Here is a 20,712-nt window from a genome sequence, read left to right as displayed (position 1 = left end):
CAAACATACATACATACATATACATACATATATGCATAGTAAACCCCTCTTTAGACTTAATCGTACTTTGTGAGTTTTGTTATTTATTGTCGGCATTATAGAGATCTTATCTAAACTACACACAAATTATATTTGCTGTAATGGAACCACGTTCAAAGAGCAAAACTAAATAAAGCAAACAATTATTTAAACTATTAAAAAGTGTTCCATGTTCGCAAATGTGTACTTAAGCATGCCTATTGCAATGGACACCAGTGTAAGTTCCAACTTCTTGTAACGGCGCTTAATTATGCTTTGCTCTGCTCCGCACACAGGCAGACAAATCGTGCAAAATATTTATTTTGATAATTGCGTTTACGCGTTCACATTCTGAGAAGAGACAGAGAGAGATGCATAATACACTGCAGTGTGAGCAAGAGCACATATTAATAACGGCATAAGTATTTTGACAACACATGCTTTGTGTTTATTCTCGCTTGCTCAAGCAGTCGGGTTGCTTGCTGTCCACTCTGCTCGCTTGCTCTTTCGTGTTGCGTTCGCTGGCGATTCCCCAACCAGAATTCGTCTGTGGGCAACAACAATGCGCTTTACATATGCCTGTGTACAGCAGCTGCCTGTGCATTCTGTTGGCCTGGTAATTCGTCTGTTTACATATTGCGGCTTGCTACCTGTGCATCTCGTGCACGCTACCCAAACAGTTTGGCGACGCTTAGCCGCTGCACCGTAAATAATTTTTAACATGTCAACTCGCTGCGAGCTCTGCTCGCCTGTTATTTTGACTGTATACATATTGTGATTATTTGCAAAGTCGCTGCTCGGTCGTTGTGCGCGCAAATTATATTGTGAACTGAAAATGTGAGTGAGAGCACAGCTACTGTAATTGCTGTTTGCCTGTTAAAACAGCTGTTTACACTTTACCTTTTTAGTTTGAAATTAATTCGTATTTTATTTTTATACCCTGAACACATTGGAAATAGGAAATCGGGGTATAATGGGTGTGTTAAAATGTATGTACAGGCAGAATGAGGCGTGAAAAGCCGAGTTGATGTATGTATGAACGAGTCGCGTCGATCCCAGAACCTATAAGAGCTAGAGACTTGCCCCTTCTATTTTTTGTTTAATATTAAGGGTAGGTAAAGTTGATGCCCGTTGCGTAGGTAATCTTGGACGTAGTCGGGCAACTCTGACTAGAGTTTTCTAAATGTAGCGTATTTTGGTTTAATTATTTTCATTTATTTATTAGGTACATATAATTGACATTCATAGGGTTTAGGTAAAAAAATACATTACATACATATATAAAAATGCTAAATTATTAGTTGTCGCTTAACTAACAGTAGAATCACGCATTTTGGTGGTGTCGAAAGAAGAATTTGCAATTTGTTGGTTTTTAGTTTTCCTAGTTTTGATACGAGAGAATGCCGTCGTATATAGAAAAGTTAGAATGAGTTGTTTAGGGTTATAGATATGCATTGAAAAAGTCTTCAGGTAAGCGAACAAAATAAGTAACTAATAATGTAAAGAACGTTAAAGTTATTTACAAAACATGTACGAAAGCCTGCTTTCTCGTGTTGCCCTCCCTATAGGGAGGCGATGAACGGCGTCAAGTCGGGGAACTTGAATAGGTTCTGATTGCGTGAACGTGTGACACGCGGCTGGGCGTGTCCCTGACGCTGCTGAGCAGTGAAGCCGCTTGCTTGCTGTCCAGTCAAGTAGATACCGCACTGCGAATTGCACACCTCGTCCCGCAGAATTGCGTCTTTAGGCCATTGGCGAATCAACTGGCCGCAGTCGGTGATGCGAAGCGAAGCGCACTGAGGCTGTAAACGAAAAGTAGCAAATATTTAGTATATATAGTGCTATTGAGTACATTTATAGGACTTACGCCTTCAGCGGAACAGACACAGCTGGTGCAGGGCGATGGGAAGGCGGACTCGCCTACGCGCACGTTGCGGTTGCCAATTTGGCAGCCTTGAACATTCTCGCGCCAAGCATTTAAATCAATTTGTGGCATCGACTGACAGGGCACACGGGGATTGCTGTGGGCATAATTGAGATTAGCATAAGCTATAAAATTGTAACTGGGATTGGACTTACAGGAAGTTGCTGGGCAAGTCAAAGGCTGCACGCTGCATATCACCTTGAATCTCCAAATTCTCACAGACAATCTTGGCGAGCGTTACCTTGCGCAACTCAGCCAGCTGAGCCTCAGAGAACTTGACCTCGGGATTCTGATTCTCGTACCAGAAGCGATCGCACTTACGCAGCTGCCTAAACTGAATGCCAATGATACAGGCCAGCGTTGGGCCGACAAGGCCACCTTGGAGTGGACGTTCAGTCATGGCGCCAGGGAATAGATCAATGTCATCAACGCTGGCATAGACCTTCTGGAAGCGATTGATGACTTCGGTGGGTATTTCGCGGCTCAGATCGCTCCAGGTGGTGGCTCGCTTCAAGTTGCACAGAGCACGATAGTTGTTGTACGAAGGTATACCATGGTCACGAGCTACAAGAGATTAATGGCAACTGTTAGCGGCCCACAATGTAAGATAAATTGAAGTCATCAACTTACCACGCTGTATGTTCAGAGCAATGAGATCAATGCCGGAGAAAGGAATTTTGCGATCTTCGAACAGATGATTCGTCACCTCGCCTGTGATGAACTGATCAAGTGTTTCCATTGGCGTAGCCACCAGGCCACGCAGAATCTCGTCAATAATGCCTGGCTGCAACAACACATCCATGCGGAAAAAGCCATCACGCAGCAGCAGGGGTGGGTCCACGGGCTGGTGTTGGATACTGAGCCGTGGAATATGCGGGCGCAGCAGTGAGTGACCAATACGGAAGGCGGCGGCAGCAAATTCATTGAACACAATAGGACTGCAGGATGGGTTATAATCCTTGTAGTAGCCCTGTGGCAGCAGCTTCAGGCCATATAAATTCACAGCGTTCCAGCTGAGAATACGGGGCAGGAACTCATTGAAAACCGTATGCTGCACCTGGGCGCTGACAATACGACGGGCATGATGGTACAGTTGTTCGCCATTCCAGTGGGGATTGACACCACGCAGGCCCTCGACCAGGCGATTGTGCTCGCGCAAGAAAGCCGTGTGTATGGCGGTCAAGCCTGGCTGCTCAGAAGCGCGGTCATCGCCAGCAATGAAGCAAAGTCCGTTTCGGGATTTACACTCGGGATGGGTAGCACTCAAAGGCAACAGTTCCTTGCCACGCACGGGATGCACTGTGCTGTTCAGGCGGCCTGAGAAGCCACGCAGCTTATTAGACAGACAGACGTTTTCGCCGTACACCATGGAACCATCGAGGAAGTGAGTGTTCTGATTGATTTGATCACGTGGTCCCAGCGACTGCTGGCCAGGCAGAGATCTCATAGAGGGGAAGCACAAACGATCACCGCTCGTGACATTCACTTCGGGATAGAAGAAGTCGCCAGAGGGTACTGGGAACGGATTGCACTCCGGATGGACGGTCTGGCGGGAGTTGCAGGAACGACAGCTGGGAATGGATTCATGGAAACCTTTATGAATGGGCGTCAGAGTCAAATCGTGATCCACAAACTGCGCGAACTGCATCACCATCAGCGAGTAGCGAGTATGCAGATTCGAGATATCAGGATGAATCGTTGTAGAGATGGTACGGGGATTGGGCAGTGGAGTTCCTGTAACGCCTGTTATTCTGGGTGCCGAAATGCCATCTTCATATTGAGCGGGCAGCAGACGCGAGAATGTTGTCAATGCCTTGCCCCAGTTCGGGTTGCGTAAATTGTTACAACGTCCGGAGAGTGTGCGGAATGGAGTATTAGCATCACATTGTTGTGTTGGCTCTGGGCAGTGTTCCAGTGGTGGTTGACTACCACCAATCAGAGTACTAATGTCGACAGTTTGTAGAGTATCTGTTAATTCGTTACGATTGAAGGCATTCTGGTTGGGATTGAAAATTTGACGCTTGCGACGCGTAATGCTGTTTAACGATTTGACGATCTCATTGGAGGCCAGCTCAAAGATAAGAGACGAGTTAGCCAGGCTTAATGCAGCCAGATTAGCCTTGCTAAAGGAGGCAGCGGTGCCATCAGGTGAACGAGCACTAATGCCGCCCTCTGCAAAGAATATATAGATATGTTACAATAAGTTCAGATAAGTAAAGATTGCTCGTCTTACGTGCACGCCACACTTCGTATTCAAAATGCTTGCGCTCTTCCAGTTCTTGCTTAGCGCGCTCAACGGCCGCCTCAATCAGTTCTGGGCTTAGTTCTTTGATGGCTTCCTTGGTATCGGGCTCCACTTCGACGTGCTCCAAGTGTATTTCCTCCTCGGTGTTTACTTTCCAAGGGCGCAAATCAAATTTGGGCAGCTGAGTGCAGTCCAAAACGGAGTTTCTACATAAATTAAAGATACTTGGTTATGGAGCAGCAGCAGCGAATGGACAGCCTGCACTTACAGATAGTTATCCTCGCGTATGAAAGCCTTCGATTGAGCTGTATTCACTTGATGGGAACCACAGAGCAGACCTGAGAGCGTGGTCTGGCGAATGCTCTTAAGCTGCTCCAGACTGAAAGATGAGGGCGGGATCTCGTTTTCATACCAGAAGCGATCTGTTTGCTTCAGCAGCTCAAACTGCGTGGTAAGCAGACAGGTAATGGTGGGTCCAAACAGAGCACCCACAGCTGGATCCTCCAGCAGAGCGCCTACAAGTAAGTCAATGTCCTCAGCGTTCCTAAAAACGAATAAACATGGAGATTAGTTACTCGAGTTGCTGAGTTTGTTAAATGATGACTTACTGATAGATGTCACGCAAGTTGGTAATATGCTCTTCTGGAATGTTGGTCAGTTGTGCCAGATTCTCGAAAGTCACATTGGCAGCCGAATTATGGCCAAAACGACGTGAGCAAATATCCAGGGCCTGTACATAGGGTGCAATGCCGTGATCGCGGCCACGGTGCACGGCCAGGGCCAGCTCGGACCAGCCTTCATCGTTTGTCTGACTGGGTACCAGAGACTTCTGCAGCGCTGCAATTGAGAGCAATTCATAGGCAGAACTCTTCTGGGAGAGCATCTCTGGTGGGTACATGCTCCAGAAAGCTGGCATGGCACTGGTTGCAAACTCATTGTAGATGCCAGCGCGTATGGAGCTAGAGTAGTTAGACGAGTGCTTCTCTGCCGTCAATCGTAGAGCCTCCTTGGCTGTAGTCTCCTGACCCAGCACCAATGGCAAGAATTCATTGTAGGTAATATGCTGTATGGTGGCGGTTATAATGCGCCTCGATTCCAAAAACACATCCTCCTCCGACCAATCGGAATTGATGTGCGCCAGCTGCTCTCCAATGTTGTTGTGCTGCTGCAGCAGGGCACGATGCAGCGCACCTGTGGCACCAGACACTTGGCAATAGCGACAAGACTCGACCTTCACACCACCGCTGATGTATGTACGCAATTGGTCAAATTCGTGACGGGTGGAGCCATACAAGCCGGAACCATCAATGTAAGCCGAAGCAATGTTCATCTGTTCGCGCACATCTGCGGTGTCAACAAGACCATTATCAAACTGGAAAGGTTCTCTTTAACTGAATCTACTTACGTTTCTGGCATGCCTCTGCATCATAGCCTGGAGCGGAGCGCTTATATTCCTTGCAGTCAGCACCGGTACGCACAAAGCACTGTTGCAGCTCACTGGGATCCTTGATGCCGGTTTCACGTTGACAGCACTTGCCGCTGATGGGCAGTTGACCTACTTCGTACAGGTCGTTGGCCAGAAGCTGACCCCAGGCGGGCAGCATGGCAGTGATGTGATCGTGCCGCAGTTCACTCTCCACATGACGCTGCAGTTGCTCGATCACCAGCTCAGCGTCCGGCAGGGCGTGCGTTCCACGCGAGCTGCGCGGCTGGCTGACGCCATCGGCATAATCCGCCTGGAGCAAACGCTGGAAGACATCCCCACGTGCGCCCCACTTGCGATGCGACACATTGTTGCACTCTGCCGTGGGCTGGCGATACTTGCTTGGCGGACAAACATCATAATCATCGGCGGCGTTGGCTTCGCCCCGGCCACAAGGCTGCACAGAGCGAGCACGTTCCGAGCGTAGCGCGTTGACGGCGCTATTCTCAAGATCCTCCGGTATGCGTAGCGAGAAGCTGGGAGCGCATAGGCACCTATAAGGAAAGAAGAGTTAGAGAAAATTAGTTTTGGGACTTTAAAGTAATTTAAATGGTAATGAAATTCACTTTTATGCCAAGTTTTTATCCAATTTAAAGAGCTTTATCTTCAATTGCGCCATATTATTTTAAGGTGTGACCAAATTTGATTAGATTAAATTTCTAAACAAATCGATCATCGATAACAGCGCTGCCAATAAGAAGATGATGTAAATAACGTGAGTGTAAGTGGATATTTTTTTAATTCGGTTAGATTTTAGCTTAGTTAAGCAGTTTAATTGTCACATTCAGAGTTTTCCCAACATACGGGCTTTTCATTTCATTGTAATCTCGTTCTCGTTCTGATGCATTCATGTCGCTTTTCCAACTGATTTTTCCAGCTTTTTTAATTGAATATCCGCTTTTCCCATCGTCGCACCCTGCTCACTTTGCCAATTGGATAATTAGATGAGCAGCATGCATGATGCGAATAACTTAAGATTGAGCATCGCAACTGAACCGGATGTACAAAGTCGTAAATGCCGGCCCCCTAACTAATCAATTTCTAATTATGAACGCTGAATATACACTGGGACTGCCCAGTGACCGAGAGACTCGCTGGTCATAGTCATTAAATTTTTTTCTTTTACTACTTTGAGTGGCTCACGTGATGCGGTTTCTGCTTTTGTCTTTGACATTAATATTGAAGTTGGTTTTTTGCAGTTTTATTCTTTAAGTTTTTGCTGCTGTGACAAGTTTGGCAATTGGACATGCTTGAGCGGATCTCTCTCTCTCTCTCTGTTGAATTGTGCAACAATTGCAATCTTTTGTGGGCGTCCCACTCAGCCGAAAACCTGTCGATCGTAGCGCCTAATGAGCTCATTCATATGCCCAACTATAACTACATATAGTTAAGTGACGCACTTCCTTCACAGTTCTTATCCGGCATATGTTTGATGATAATGAGCATTATGACGTTTACCACTCAATATATGGATATATAATATGATTAGTTATTATAATTATCAGATACATATTCCTATTCGTTTGCGTTTTTGTATTCGTTTTCATTTTGGATTTATTTTTGGTTTATTTTCTGGGTTTCCTCGAGCATTTCGTGCACTTTAATTAGTTTTTTGTGTATAATTTTTATCTATATGCTTATTTTTTCGCGGCTTATTCCAAGGTTGATTTCTTGACGGTAATCTCGTTTACGGTTAAGAGCGCGTTGAGTGTGTACATACAGCAAGTTTGTTTCCTAAGTCTTTTGTTTGACGTACTTCAAAAATTGAACAACATATTTGCCTCATTTTTTTTAAAATAATAATATATTTATTTATGCAAGCAACAATTTTAAATACCAGCTGGAATATAGTTGTTTTATTATTTATTGTTTTTGCCTAACTTGTAGTTTTTACGTCTCGTATGAGTCAAAAAAGTCTAAGATCCGTTAAGCTCATTGTTTATGCGTTTATTTTAAAGCCGTTTCGCCAGTCGCATTTGTAACGAATTCTTGTTGGGAAAAATATCAAAATTCCAATTGGAGCTTTATGCAATCTGGATGCCTCCTCAGCAATTGTTTATTGTATTGCAATTGGACTGTCTGCCAATTGGCACAAAATATTGCCTCAGCACGAACAGCCTGTTATTTTATTTACTTATTATATATACATATATATATATGTGTATTTTATATATATAAATATATATTATGTATTTGTATATATATACAATATATTTAGTTGTTGCAATGGCGCAGAACATGAGCAGACAAATGGATAATAACGTTAAGGCAGTCACGTCGCATTAGCTGCGAAAGCGAAAGCTACGCTACAGTGAAACAAACAGACAGCGACAGATGTGTGAGTGAGCAGCAATCGTACAATTTACATTTGTTTATATAGTTGTTATTTCTTTTCGTGTCTCATGTCTATGTGTGTATGTGTGTGTGCAGCGGGTGTTAGGCTAGCTGTAATTGAAGTGTGTCGCATAAGGCGAATGCCAAAAACTGTGTCACACCTGACTTTGATGGCACCAATCGAGCAGCTGTATTGTGGTTGAATAGAAATGCTCATCACACACACACGTATACATGGCGTATACGTTATTTAACATTTTGTTGTCTCTTATGACACCGCTGTTAATTTGCTGTTTATTTTTACTATTTTTTATAAATTGGGCGCACAATTTATTTGATAATTAAACAAATCGACTGAGCTTTAGCCATAAACATTTTCTTTTTGAAAAATGAAAGTATTTAAATCTTTGTCCATTTGGCAATCGATGCGAAGACAAAGATGCATACTATCTCCATTTTAATAGGCGGAACCTGCAGAGGTTTTTTTTGTAAGCATGGGCCGTTTATGGCGGGAATTTTTCATATATGCATTTCGTCAGCATCCCAGCAAGCGCTTGAACTTATTGAACTGCAGCAGCAAATATAAAATGTGAAATTTGTATACGGCTAACAAGATGTGAAATAAATATAATATATTGATGGCTTTTGAATACCACATCTGAGGACCGGATTTGCGGATTTCAATTCAACAGAAATATGATACAGAGAATCACGAGGTAAGTGATCCAATAACTGAGTTCAATTTATCTTGTTTTTGGCTGAATGAGATGCAATCGAAATGATTAAATATTATTTTTGAGTTACAAATCGAGTACATTTGTTATATTCAGTACTAATTTCATTTTTATTAGTTTCTTTACTTGCGAATTGATGCTGATGATATTGAACGCACATTTGCATATTTGCAAACGCTCTGATCAGACAGAGAGACAGACAAACGATTGGCAACAACACGTGAGTAGCTCAAATACCAAAAGGCGAACATGCAACAAGTCAAACGAGTCAAGTGATTGTTTTTTTTTACTCGCCAACTTCATCTGCTTCTGTAGCAGATAATTACCAAGTACCAGCACTTAAGTTCTTGTTTATACGCGTATAGCTATATGACTCGAGCTGCAAATAATATTAATTACTTTTAGCTAGTCAACAATGAGACTCAATTACATAAGCAGCAGCAGCACCAGCAGCAGCAGCAGCAACAACAACAGCATCATTTGCTGGGATTAAGTTATTAATATATCATGGCTAATTGCGTTATTGTTAGCACACTTGGCAAATGTTGTGCAAGCCAAAGCCAATTATGTTTGCAATTCATAAATAGTATATAACAAGAAGAAGCAGAAAATAATGTTAATTTAATTCACAATTTATGGTTCATTTGCAAGTGTTGATAGTTCGGTAGCTGCAAATTTAATCACGAATCAATTGTGAATTATTTATAAGAGAAAAAAATAGAGAAAAAGCTTGAGCTAAGCGGGAGTAACGGAACTTTGTTTTGTTTTGCTTTTCTTTTCTATTTTTTTATATGGCAACGGTGCAGCTAACAGTTGTCCGTTTCCCTGAACCTTTTGCGCAACACATACAAAAGACTTAGGCAACAAACTTGGCGCCAGTTGGCAACAATCATGCAACAGCAGCAACAAATACAATGGCCATACCTTTAAAGCGTTCATAAACAATTGCAACAACAACAACGAAACAGACACAACTGCGCAAACGGCCCTAACGAAATGTATAATGGGCGTGGCAAAGGTTTTTTGCGAATGTGTAAAATGGGTCAGCTATAAAAAGCGAAAATAATTAATGAACATGTTGCAATCAAATTGAGTTAAGTGTGGGCAGTTCTTATAGTTGGGAAAAACTGTCTATAGAGTGGAAACTCTTTCATAGGGAGTATGGGAAAGATATGAAAACTGATATAAATGACAAGAGCTTAAGATATGTTTTCTAAGTTTAAAAGAAACTTTTATATCTTTGAGTGGGGCCTATATGGATAGTAAGTAAAGATATATATATATACATATGTTGATATTCTTCAGCAGAAGTAGTTCCCCTCATAACTTCTTGGCGGAATGTGTCTTGGAGCTCATTGTCAGATACTTTAGCTATAGCTTTGAGTCAGATCAATATCTTAAGAGCTTAAACATAGCTCAAATAAAGTACACTTTCAGCAGCAACTTCCGCCTTTAGCTACACAGTGAATTTTGAAGCAGTTGAAGCACAAGTTTTGGGTAAGTTTCTTGAAATTCCCCAGCAGCTTTTAGGCTTGCACGTACCGTATCTTCGCAAATCTTAAACGCCAACTAAATTCCCCTTTAATATATAGATAGATATCAGCCAGCAGCAGTCTCTTCATTAGTATTTTTATTTGCACCTGCATTAGCATAACTCAAAGTAAGCAATGATTACATGTTGTTAGCCCTAAGGGGGGTTGCCCACTTGGCGGAAGCAGTTTGTTTGGCTCATTGCCTGGTCTGTGTGGGTGTTTGGTATGCGCATTAGTCATGCGATCCGTTGGAGTTCGAGGCGTGTTTGACTGAAGGCGTCGTTTTCATTATCAACAGCGAATGCTGCTTAGCCAAATATGCGGGTATGCGCTTGCATCAGCCCCTAGTCACATGACTGCCAACAGCTCGACACATACACTCGCACGGAGAGCCAAACATGGCTTACACTCTCCGGTTGGCATCCATAAGCCATGACTCGCTGCAATTACTCCAAAGCACGTAGCCTGAGCGTCATATGACTTTGCACATGATTTCCTACCACCAACACAGGCAGCAACAGCACAAACATGTTTTCTTTACAGCATAAAAATAACAACAGCCACACACAAACACACATTTATCCACTCATACACAAGCATAGGCAAAGCAAGTCTCTTTTCACGACTTGTTGTTGCTTTTTTAATGTTTTTTTTTTGCTTTATGTGTTACAAGTGAGTTTCTTGGCTGCCATTACACAATAAGCCAGCTTAAGAAACAAACAACAAAAAATGCAGATGCAACGCCAACAACAAAACAAAAACAACAGCCACTTACTTTAAGGCTGTAACTGACATGGTGTTGTGATGCGTCTCTTCTAACTAGTTGCTGTAGGAAACGCAACTCAAACCGCAAAACAGCGCAGAACAAATCAGGGAAAGAACAGCACATCGAAGCTTGAATACACTGGCTAGAGATCTATAGCAGATTTCTAATAGAGACCATCAGTATATTCAAAGGAATAATGTAGAAGTTTTAGAATTCTTTACAGGCTATAGAGTAGCGATGCGTAGCTAATTAGTCTGGTCCGATTGAAACGTCTACGGATGACAAAATAGGGAAATTCCTGTGTTAACTATACAAACAACATACTATCAATCAAAAACATAATTTCCATTTGGATATTCTTTAGAGAAAATGTTAAGAAAATGTAAGCAAATGTTGCTGGAAATACATAAAAGGAAGTTGTTTGATGTTAGTTGATAAAGTCATGCTCATATTAACTCAACAGTTCAACCTGTTCAAGAATATTCAAACTTAATAAGATATCTTTCTCTGTGCCTTCCACATTCTCTAACATATTGATGATACCCTGAACAAGAGTGTGAGAAGCAAAAACGAAAAGTTTCAAGTGCGCCTCATTAGCATAAAAATGAATTGGAAAACAAATTATGACAGTGGCCTGCATAAACACACACACTCATAGCCACACTGACACCAACACTAACAACAAATTGTGATGCAATTCGAGTGCCCGCTGATCGAATGTGGCTTCAAAATATTTGTTACATTGCCAAGAGTTGCAAATGTTGTTTTCATTGCTGACCGTCCAGATGCAAAGCGTAGCCAACTGGCGTGAAGATCACAATTCTATGCAAGTGTGTGTGCGTGTGCGTGTGTGTTCATATGGCCAGAAAGTGTAAATGTTGACAGAGTCACGCGCTTGCCATATACACACGCACACCAACACAGAGAGACAACATAAACTTTCGTTTTCATTGCGAAAGTGCATTCGACTTGATATTGGTAGGCAAGAGCGAACGCTATGGCCATAGCTCTCAAGTTGGCCCACGTCCACTTCGTTGGCCTGTTTCTGTTTCTGGCCCAAACACAGCGCTGCATGCTAATGCCACACGCATATATCTATCAAATTTATGGGGAATATGATCGCTCAATTAACCAGCTCTTGACTGCCGTCTGACAGCGGGCATCAAGGTCGCCGCTTCATCAGTTTGTTGTGCAATGCGCAGCCCAAGTAGCTGCTCGGCATGGAAAGTGTTTTCGGCTGCTCCACAAACTCTGGCATACTCAAGTACTCGTAAACGTTCAAATGATTCGAAATGACAAAGAAAAACGAAATGTGTCTTCAATTATAGACGCACACCTTTTGTGAAAATTTCAGCCGTAGCTCGAGGCTAAATAATTTAGGCAAATTTTTGTTGGTGAAATGCGCAAAAGTGAAAAGACTGCGACTGATTGACTGAACAATTATCTATAAATACAGTAGATGATATTAGCATAAAGCTAATGATAATAGCTGCAGCTAGGCAATGGTATTATTAATTTTAAAATGGATCAATTATGTTTTTGTTGTTTATATGTTAGAATATTTAGTAGTTTTGATTGATGAATTGTGGCATTTAGATGTCTATGGCTTGCGGCTTGCTACAGGTTAACCGCCAACCATTTCATCTAAGTTTATAATTGTTTAGTAAGTTTAGCAAAGCTCATACTAGCTTGCTTCTGTTAGTAGCTCGAAGCTATGGCTCTTAAGTCCGCTCTTTCAAACTTCATATAAAAATAAATCTTACAAATGGGACAACAGAATTTATTATACAGTTTATTTTGTTTTTATTTTAATTTATGAATATTACTAAATTTTTTAAAATTTTTAATGATTTGATTGCAGTTATTTTTTTAAATTTAAAGAAGAAAACTTTGGTTTTGGCTTAATTTTCTTTTTCTTGAGTTATTACTAAACATGTTTATAATTGTATTTAAAAATGAAAATTTCAAGCTCAAGTCACAAATGGCTTCACAAATATATTTTATAATTGTAAAGAAAAACTTCCGAGATCTCATTTTACGCACCAATTGCAGCCGTTGGAGTTATATAAAATGTGACAAACGTAGTTAAGGAGCTTTTTAAGTATGTTACATATTATTCAACACGAGTCAAAAAAGCTCTCACTTCAAAAAGTCAACCAAGTTATAGCAAAATTCAAATATTTGACTACATGTCCACTTTAAGATAACAACTTCCCGCTGCTGGCATCTTCAGACAGTTTTATTTTTAGCCAAAAGACAGTCCAAGGTGGCTGTAAAATATGACGGAAGCCTAAACGCAGTGCCTGTCAAAGCTCGCAAGACTCACAAACAAAAAACACTACAAATCAACTCCAGAGAAATACCAAAATAAAAAAAAAACGAAAAAATCGAAAAACAATTTGAAAAATAAACTTAACGTTTTTGTGAAGAGCTAGGCAAACCTTTGCCACCTTTTGGGGCTGTTGTTGAACAAACGCAAGCAGCAACCGCAGCAGCAGCAATAACCGCGAATTGTGCCCAGTCAAGCCTGTTGGGGGGGACCACTTCATCCTGAAGTTGATTACGTCTTTGTCGCTGTCTCTGCTGCCATATTTTTTCCAATTTTTTTCGGTTTTTTTACTAAGCAGCGAAAAAATTTCACTTTCATCTTTACAGAGGCCTGGTACCGTTAACTGTGGCCAGCTGCAAAAGTCGCATCAGTTAAATTTCTTTTTAACCCAAATAAACCAGTTGCCAGTCGGGCGAAACAAGATTTTTGTGTCTCGATAAAGATTGTCTTTTTTTAGTATTTTTTCGGTATATTTTGTTGTTGTTTTTTCGGGTGGCTGATTGTGTCAGAGACGCAGTCCAAGTGCCATGCAAACACTCTTAACTGCATGTGGCAAGAGATCAGCAGCGAAACACAACATAACACACATTTTTTATTTTTTTGGGGCGTCACCTCGCTGCTGCTGTTGTTGTTGTTGTTGTTGTGTTTGCATATTTTATGCTATTTGGGTTAGCCCGACAACTGAATAGTGGTTGGACAAGCGCGTAGATCTATATGCACAATTTATCACTAGAGCGAGCCATAATAACACAGACACACACATTTATGTTTAAATATGTATGCATATTCTGCTGGCAAACTGGTTGATCGCTTTAATGAAAGACTTAGGCAACGAACTTGCTGACTTCTTGATTTATTTTCATAACCTGTGCCCAGCAGTTTCCAGCTTACTCAGGGTCAGCTACTCAATACCGCCTTTCACTTTCCAGCACCAGGAAACGCACTCGGGAACACTTCTGACTTCAGTTCAACTTCTCAACTTTTCAATTTTGCAATTGGACTATGAATTCAATCGGTACAAAGTGCATTCAACTTTTCAGCTTAGTTTATTGAAATTCTCTCGGACAACAAACGAAGATTAATGGAAAAAGCTGTTTCAGTAGAAATTCTATCTAAACGGGTCTTCAAAAATGATTCGCAAAATGATAAATGGGTTCCGTTTGAAAAACGAGCTGAGCTAAGCTGAGCTGAGCTGATCTGAACTGAGCTGCGCATTAAATTACCAAATGTAATTATCCAATTTCGAGACAATATATTTCAATATATTTGCTTACATTTGAAAGCATATACAAAGTCGAAACAAATTTGTAGCGAACTTCTTTTCCACTTGGCTTTAAATATTCATCTTAGCCTTGAACTCGCATCGGCTGTTTGTTCTCTTAATTGATTTTTTATACGTTTCAAACCGTTCTCGGCGTAAGCCTCTTCGCTTCGATTTCATTTCATTTCATTTGGTATTTCGAGTTTTTATTAGTTGCCTTCTTTTTTTCTTCGCTGCTATCGGCCAATCGTTGTGGTTGCTGCTAATTGTTGAATTAATTTGGTAGCCAATAAACTTCTAATTAAAATATTTATAGATTGTTTAGGATTCAACTAGGCTCTAAATGTATGTGGAGATGCATTAGTATGCGGAAAGAATTTTAAAAAGTGTTAAATAAACTTGTGTAGGTCTATAGATATAATAGTTGTCTACGTTTAATTTTGTATGTAAGAAGTAATTTTCTCTTTGATATTTAAGTAAATTTTGTGCTTAAAAATAAACCAAAAAAAAAGAAAAAATAATCATTATTTATTAATAACAATTTCTTTTTAATATTTTGTGATTTTGATAAAAATTAAAAATAATTAGTCTCTTAAATGTTTAATATTTATGCAAAATATTTTTAATTTATTATTTAAAATATTTTTTATTTTAACTAAATACAAAAATAAAAAAATTTATTTTAAGCTTTAAGTTATTTTTTGATTTAATATTTTTATTTTATTTTTTTATTTCCGACTATTTAAAATATTCTTTGCTAATAAATTAAAAAATAAATTAAGTTGTTATTATCTTTAGATTTATTTATGCAGGAAATGTATTTTTTGAATTGCTTTATATATCCATTAGCTGAATTAAATGCATAACAAATTAAATTGTTTTCATCTTATCAATTATTTATATGAGAAATTTATTTGATGTTATATATATAAGTATATCTAAGTATACAAATATATAATTAATATTATACTTAAATATACAAGCCTTGCCTGCACTTAAAGGTGTCTCTTTAAAAGAGGCTTGTTACTTCTTATCACTTAACAAAATATTTGCTTAAGTTCAATTCAAGGAATGTTGTTTCTTGCTTTTAGAAAACAATTAAGATCTGCTCAATGATAAATATCTAATTGCTAATTAGGCACATTTGAAACAATTTCAAGACACAGTTTTTCGTCTACTTTATGGACACCAAAAACTAATTAAACAATTATATAGTTTATGTCATTCAGCTTTGTCTACTCTTGAGATGTTGTCTTTATGTTAAATTCCTCTGCTCTGCTCGGCTGACCTTACACGCACATTTTTGCTGAGGCAATTTTGAGTGCGTTCAAGATTCGTGGGCATTGGCCTAACATGAAGTCTGCGCTGTCTACAAGTGGCCAGTGCGCATCATTAATCATTTGTTGTGTGTTTGTGCAGAGACTTTTAAAACGTGCCAACGGAAGCGGCGTAGATCCGCCGCCTATCAGCGCCACAGTCACCCGCCACTACCCCCTCCTCGACTATCCTTGGGGGCATGCATAATTATACAAAGCATAAGAATTTGCATTGAGATAGTTGGCTGTTGAAATTCCTCTCGAAACTATCTACGGCTGCCCACATTTATTTATTTTTATTTTTTAATATTCATGAGCATGCTAATCGCAGTACGTTTAATTATATGCCATAGTGGAAATGATCACATAATATCGAACTAAATTTGAATTTGAATTTATTTTTTGATATTTCATTGTTCAGAAAACGCAGCTTTTTCGAGCGTCTGAAAGAAATCAAAGTTTCACTTTCATTTCGCGCTGCACGCGTTCGACGAAGATGCCCAACGCTAAAGAGAAAAAGTTTTTAACACAACGAAAGACCTTTTAGAGGTTGTTGTGGCTGTTGTTGTCGGACATTGTTATTGTTGTTGTACTAGTGCTTTTTGATGTTTGTGTGTCGTGCCAGGTAGTTTTTTTGGAACGATTACCTAATCATGACTTGATTTTTTGTTGTTGTTTCTGTTTGTCTCAGTTTGGTTTTCTTTTTGTATGTGTTAACCAAACAGAAACCGCATTGACATAATTTGGCTGCCATGGTTTACATAATTTGCGCGAGAGAGTGCAGCTAATTTATAGATCTTCGGCCTAAATTTCATTAACGGCTCTTTGGGGCCAACTGAAATCAATTCACACGCAGCTGCCAAGCCATTCGAAAGTTTTTTCTTCTTCTTCTTCTTCATCTGTTCGCGATCTGCTGCTAATCAAAGTTAAATCTATGCAAATCGCAGCGCAATTTGCATGGCCATTACGCAACTGTATTATCGAGCTGTGATATATGCAGGTGCATAGATATTCATGCTTGATCTGTACAATATTATGGGGAGGGGTAACAGCAGCCTTGGCCGCCTGCCTGCCTGTTTGCCTGCCTGTAACTTCTTTGGCTTAGTCATCCGGCGGCACTCAGAATGCAGCCAAGCAACTTGTAAACGCTGGCAAATTAAGCACAGCATTATTTGTGCTGCTGCCGTCGACATCGACGTCGACGCTGGCATCGCCGCCGAGCCACTGACATTGTCTAGTTGACACACTTAAGTCACTTATTGCGACGACGCGTTGTTGTAGAATTCTTGCTAAAAGATTTCTCGAGTGCTTTACAGCCCAAAAAACATACGTGATACATACAGCAACATTTTGTTGCTGCTGCTGCTTGACATTTGTTTATTTACTTTGTCAAGGCTTAGCCGGCGCTCAGATGAGCTTTAAAATGTAATGTATATATATATATATATATATATTTCGCATATTGCCTGCTTAATTAGAGCAATTGCGTGGGCTTGCAACGAAAGACTTAGGCAACGAACTTGGCAGCAACAAGGCCAGGCCAAAATTGTGATTGAATTTGTGGGCGTGTTCGAAAAAAAAACAAAAATGATTGCAACCGAAGGTGAACCAAGAATTTCAAGCATATTTGAAGGACTTTTAGACTGCAGGTGTATATAAAGCAAACAAATGCGAGAACTAAAAGATTCTCTTAATAATATTCTTTTTTGTTCAATGAAGTTTTAAGTTATTTTTAAGCAGTTTAATCATGCAGCTTGAATCACTTGAGATGAGTGAGCCAATGTATAAATTATTCAAGTATTTGCCAGCAGCGCTACGATTAATAGATGCAACGTTCAGCGGAATTAAATTAACACTTTTCTAAATACTAATTTACTATTGCTAACAAATGACTATATATATAATCTATATAAGATATGATATTATTAACTTTTACTTTCAGCAAACAAAACTTTCTTAAATATTTTCTTATGTATAAAAATCGTTGGTATTGTAAAAACTTGTCAGTCAATTTATGGCAGCACTTATATCATAAATTCCTTATAAACAATAGGTGATATAACAAATTCCTTATAAACAATATGTAAACTCACCATAACAGTAAACTTAACAGCATTTGTTGCTTATTCATTTTGAAGCAAACTCTTGCTCTCTCTCTCTCTCCTTCACTCTCTCTCTCTCTCTCGTTGCGTTGGCTTTTTGTTTGTATTTAAGATTACGACTTAATAATTTATATTTAAACTAATTAGCTCTTTGTTAATGAGAATAAATAGATTAGAATTATTAAATTATATTTGGCACGTTTTGCAAATTGATAAACAATAAATAGATGCGTGATTTGTGTTAAGGGCGGTTTTGCGTGTGATTTGATTGGAATTGGAATTCTGGTTTGAATTAACACTTTGAGCGCCGAGGAATAAATTTTGCAGTAGCTGAATTGTTTCAACAAACGTCAGACGTCTTCTTGCCAAAGAGATTGTAACCGATAATGTACGCAACGATTTGTATCCTTTCGGTAATTAGCATAACGCAGGCAATACGGAGCACAACATTGATAGAACCAAAGCGATGACGAGCCTATTTTGGGATCGATGTGAATGTGACTTGCATTAAGCGTGCGGCACACAACTCTTAGCCCGCCCAACGAGCACCAACAAGACCCGAAACGAAACCGAAAACCGACAAAACCGACAGAACCGAAAACCGTTACCGAGAGCTTAACAGATTAGAGACAGCTGGAGCCAACACTTGCACGCTGGCACAGCAAAAACGTATCTGAAAGCTGGCTGAGCTGGTGGTCGGGCTTAAAAGGCAAAGCACACGAGCCAAAACGGATACGGCCGCAAGCTTCCACGCGAAACCGGTAGAGCAAACAACGCAGACAAAGCACACAAAACAGAGAGAGCGAGAGACAAAGAGAGGTGCAGAGAGAGCGAGAGCGAGAGAGAAGCGATGCACAGCGAGCTTTTTTGCTGCCGGCACAGTTACAGCTCTCACACACACAGACACACACACCAGCGCCCCAAGCAGCTGTGTCTGTGTGTTGTACTATGGAGAAAGTAAAACTGATGCGCCGAACACTCGTCAACACAGCATGCGGACCCAAACGAAAGCAAAATCAGGCCAATTCATAAAACCAGATGGGGGCCACGCTTTTGTTTTTCTCTCTCAATTTTTTGCGGTCAATTTTTGGCTATATACACAGATACATCTATATGTGTGTGTGCATGTATATGTCTGCTGGCCACATACATATACATATGTATTTTAACACCTTTTGTGTGCACTTTTTGGGCTTGTGAAAGGAGTCACGCGCTTTGTGTCGCTTATTATTATTTTTGTAATTTGCACAAGAAACAACAACGACAACAACAAGAGTAACAAAAACCTGAGTGAAGAGGCAAATATTTATTGCTGTCGAACCATCGCATCGTCTCGTCGCATCGTCGCGTCGCATCGCGTCTCAGCAAACAAGTTATACGCCACAGCTGAGTCTCTGAGCAGGGTTTTTGGACCTGGCTCTTGGGTCGAGTTGGTAACGACTCCTGCTTTGTGATGTAAGCTCAGCAAAGGTCTCGCTCGCTCGCTCGTTGGCTGGCCCGCCAGTTGGGCAATTCATATCTAGTTATCCAAAAACAAACCCATTTGGTGGGCGTTGCCTTGCATTAGAAATCAAATATATCTCCATAATCTGAGCAGCTGGGCAACCCCAGTGTCTGAAAGTGCGACCATAGACAATGCTAATGGGCAGCTCAAACATATTGCTTAGCATCGCAGTGCTAAGCTCTAAAACAAACACGCACGACAGGTGACAATGGGTGATCATAAAATTGATTAAGATTTGTCAATTGTCGTCGAAGTAATCGCAGACTTGGCTAATTAAAATCAGCCAATTTCATTTAGAGTCCAACGTGTTTGCGCACTTTACAACATTCGATACAGGCACAATACAACTCCGGCTCCGTCTCGACTCAAGATGTCTCATCTAACAATTCGTAATGAATAATTTCGCAAGAATCTTTTCTGAGTAAAATCTTATCAGCCATTGGCAAATCTATATATAAATATATTTTGCTAAAGCTGCTCAAACAACTCTTATTCATAATATTATTTGACTTGTTTTTGTTTTTTTCTACTAAAAAGTGCACAGAACTTGCTATTCAAGAATTTGTTTTGATCTTAAGTTAAATTTATAGTTTGAATGGATGTATTTAAATGTATTTTAAATATGTTGAATATAATAAATTGAGTATGGTTGAAGGAACCTTGGCACAGTTAGAATCAGGAAATTCTTTTCGGAATTCCAAACTATTTCTATTATTTGCTTTGTTCAGAGACTTAAGTATAGTTCCTGATTAATATTTCTCTTTTTGTTTCATGTAGTAGACTATCTTGATCTTTCAATATTTATCACTTAGTTGCAACTATAAACTGAGTTGTCTAGCATATGGAATACAAATTGTGGGAAAATGCATACAATTTGCCATGAAAGTGAAAGAAAATACAAATATTATGAAGACAAATTAAAAAATAAGGAAAAAATATATAATTAAAAAATAATAAAATCAAAATTCAGACAGATCAGAAATATATTATAGAACTTCATATTTAAGTGTGTTAAAAATAGTTAAAAGCTATCCTGAAGGCCGTCCGACGCTGCTGAATTTGTATGTGAGTCAAAGGACTTACTTAAATCTTTGAATTTGTTTTCCATTTTAAGGCGACTTTGATAAGGTGTACAAAATTTAGAAAATTCCGAATACATTCCAA

General features: G+C 39.8%; 1 protein-coding gene across 1 annotated transcript; it reads right to left on the bottom strand.

The window, feature by feature from the left end:
- Positions 1–1,219: 1,219 nt before the first annotated feature.
- On the bottom strand, positions 1,220–18,130 carry LOC111595505. The gene is made up of 9 exons (XM_023309277.2): positions 18,036–18,130; positions 5,593–6,164; positions 4,796–5,531; positions 4,456–4,731; positions 4,176–4,393; positions 2,573–4,114; positions 2,098–2,506; positions 1,886–2,039; positions 1,220–1,820 (listed from the first exon to the last, which is right to left on the bottom strand). Exons 1-9 carry the CDS (start codon positions 18,071–18,073, stop codon positions 1,581–1,583), a joined length of 4,185 nt encoding a protein of 1,394 aa, XP_023165045.2. The 5' UTR covers positions 18,074–18,130; the 3' UTR covers positions 1,220–1,580.
- Between the last annotated feature and the right edge of the window lie 2,582 nt (positions 18,131–20,712).

Source organism: Drosophila hydei, unplaced genomic scaffold, assembly GCF_003285905.1.
Source record: "Drosophila hydei strain 15085-1641.00,03,60 unplaced genomic scaffold, DhydRS2 tig00008114-arrow-pilon, whole genome shotgun sequence".
NCBI lineage: Eukaryota > Metazoa > Arthropoda > Insecta > Diptera > Drosophilidae > Drosophila > Drosophila hydei.
Note: the sequence above shows the minus strand (reverse complement) of the source record. Positions and strands in the feature narration are given on the sequence as shown.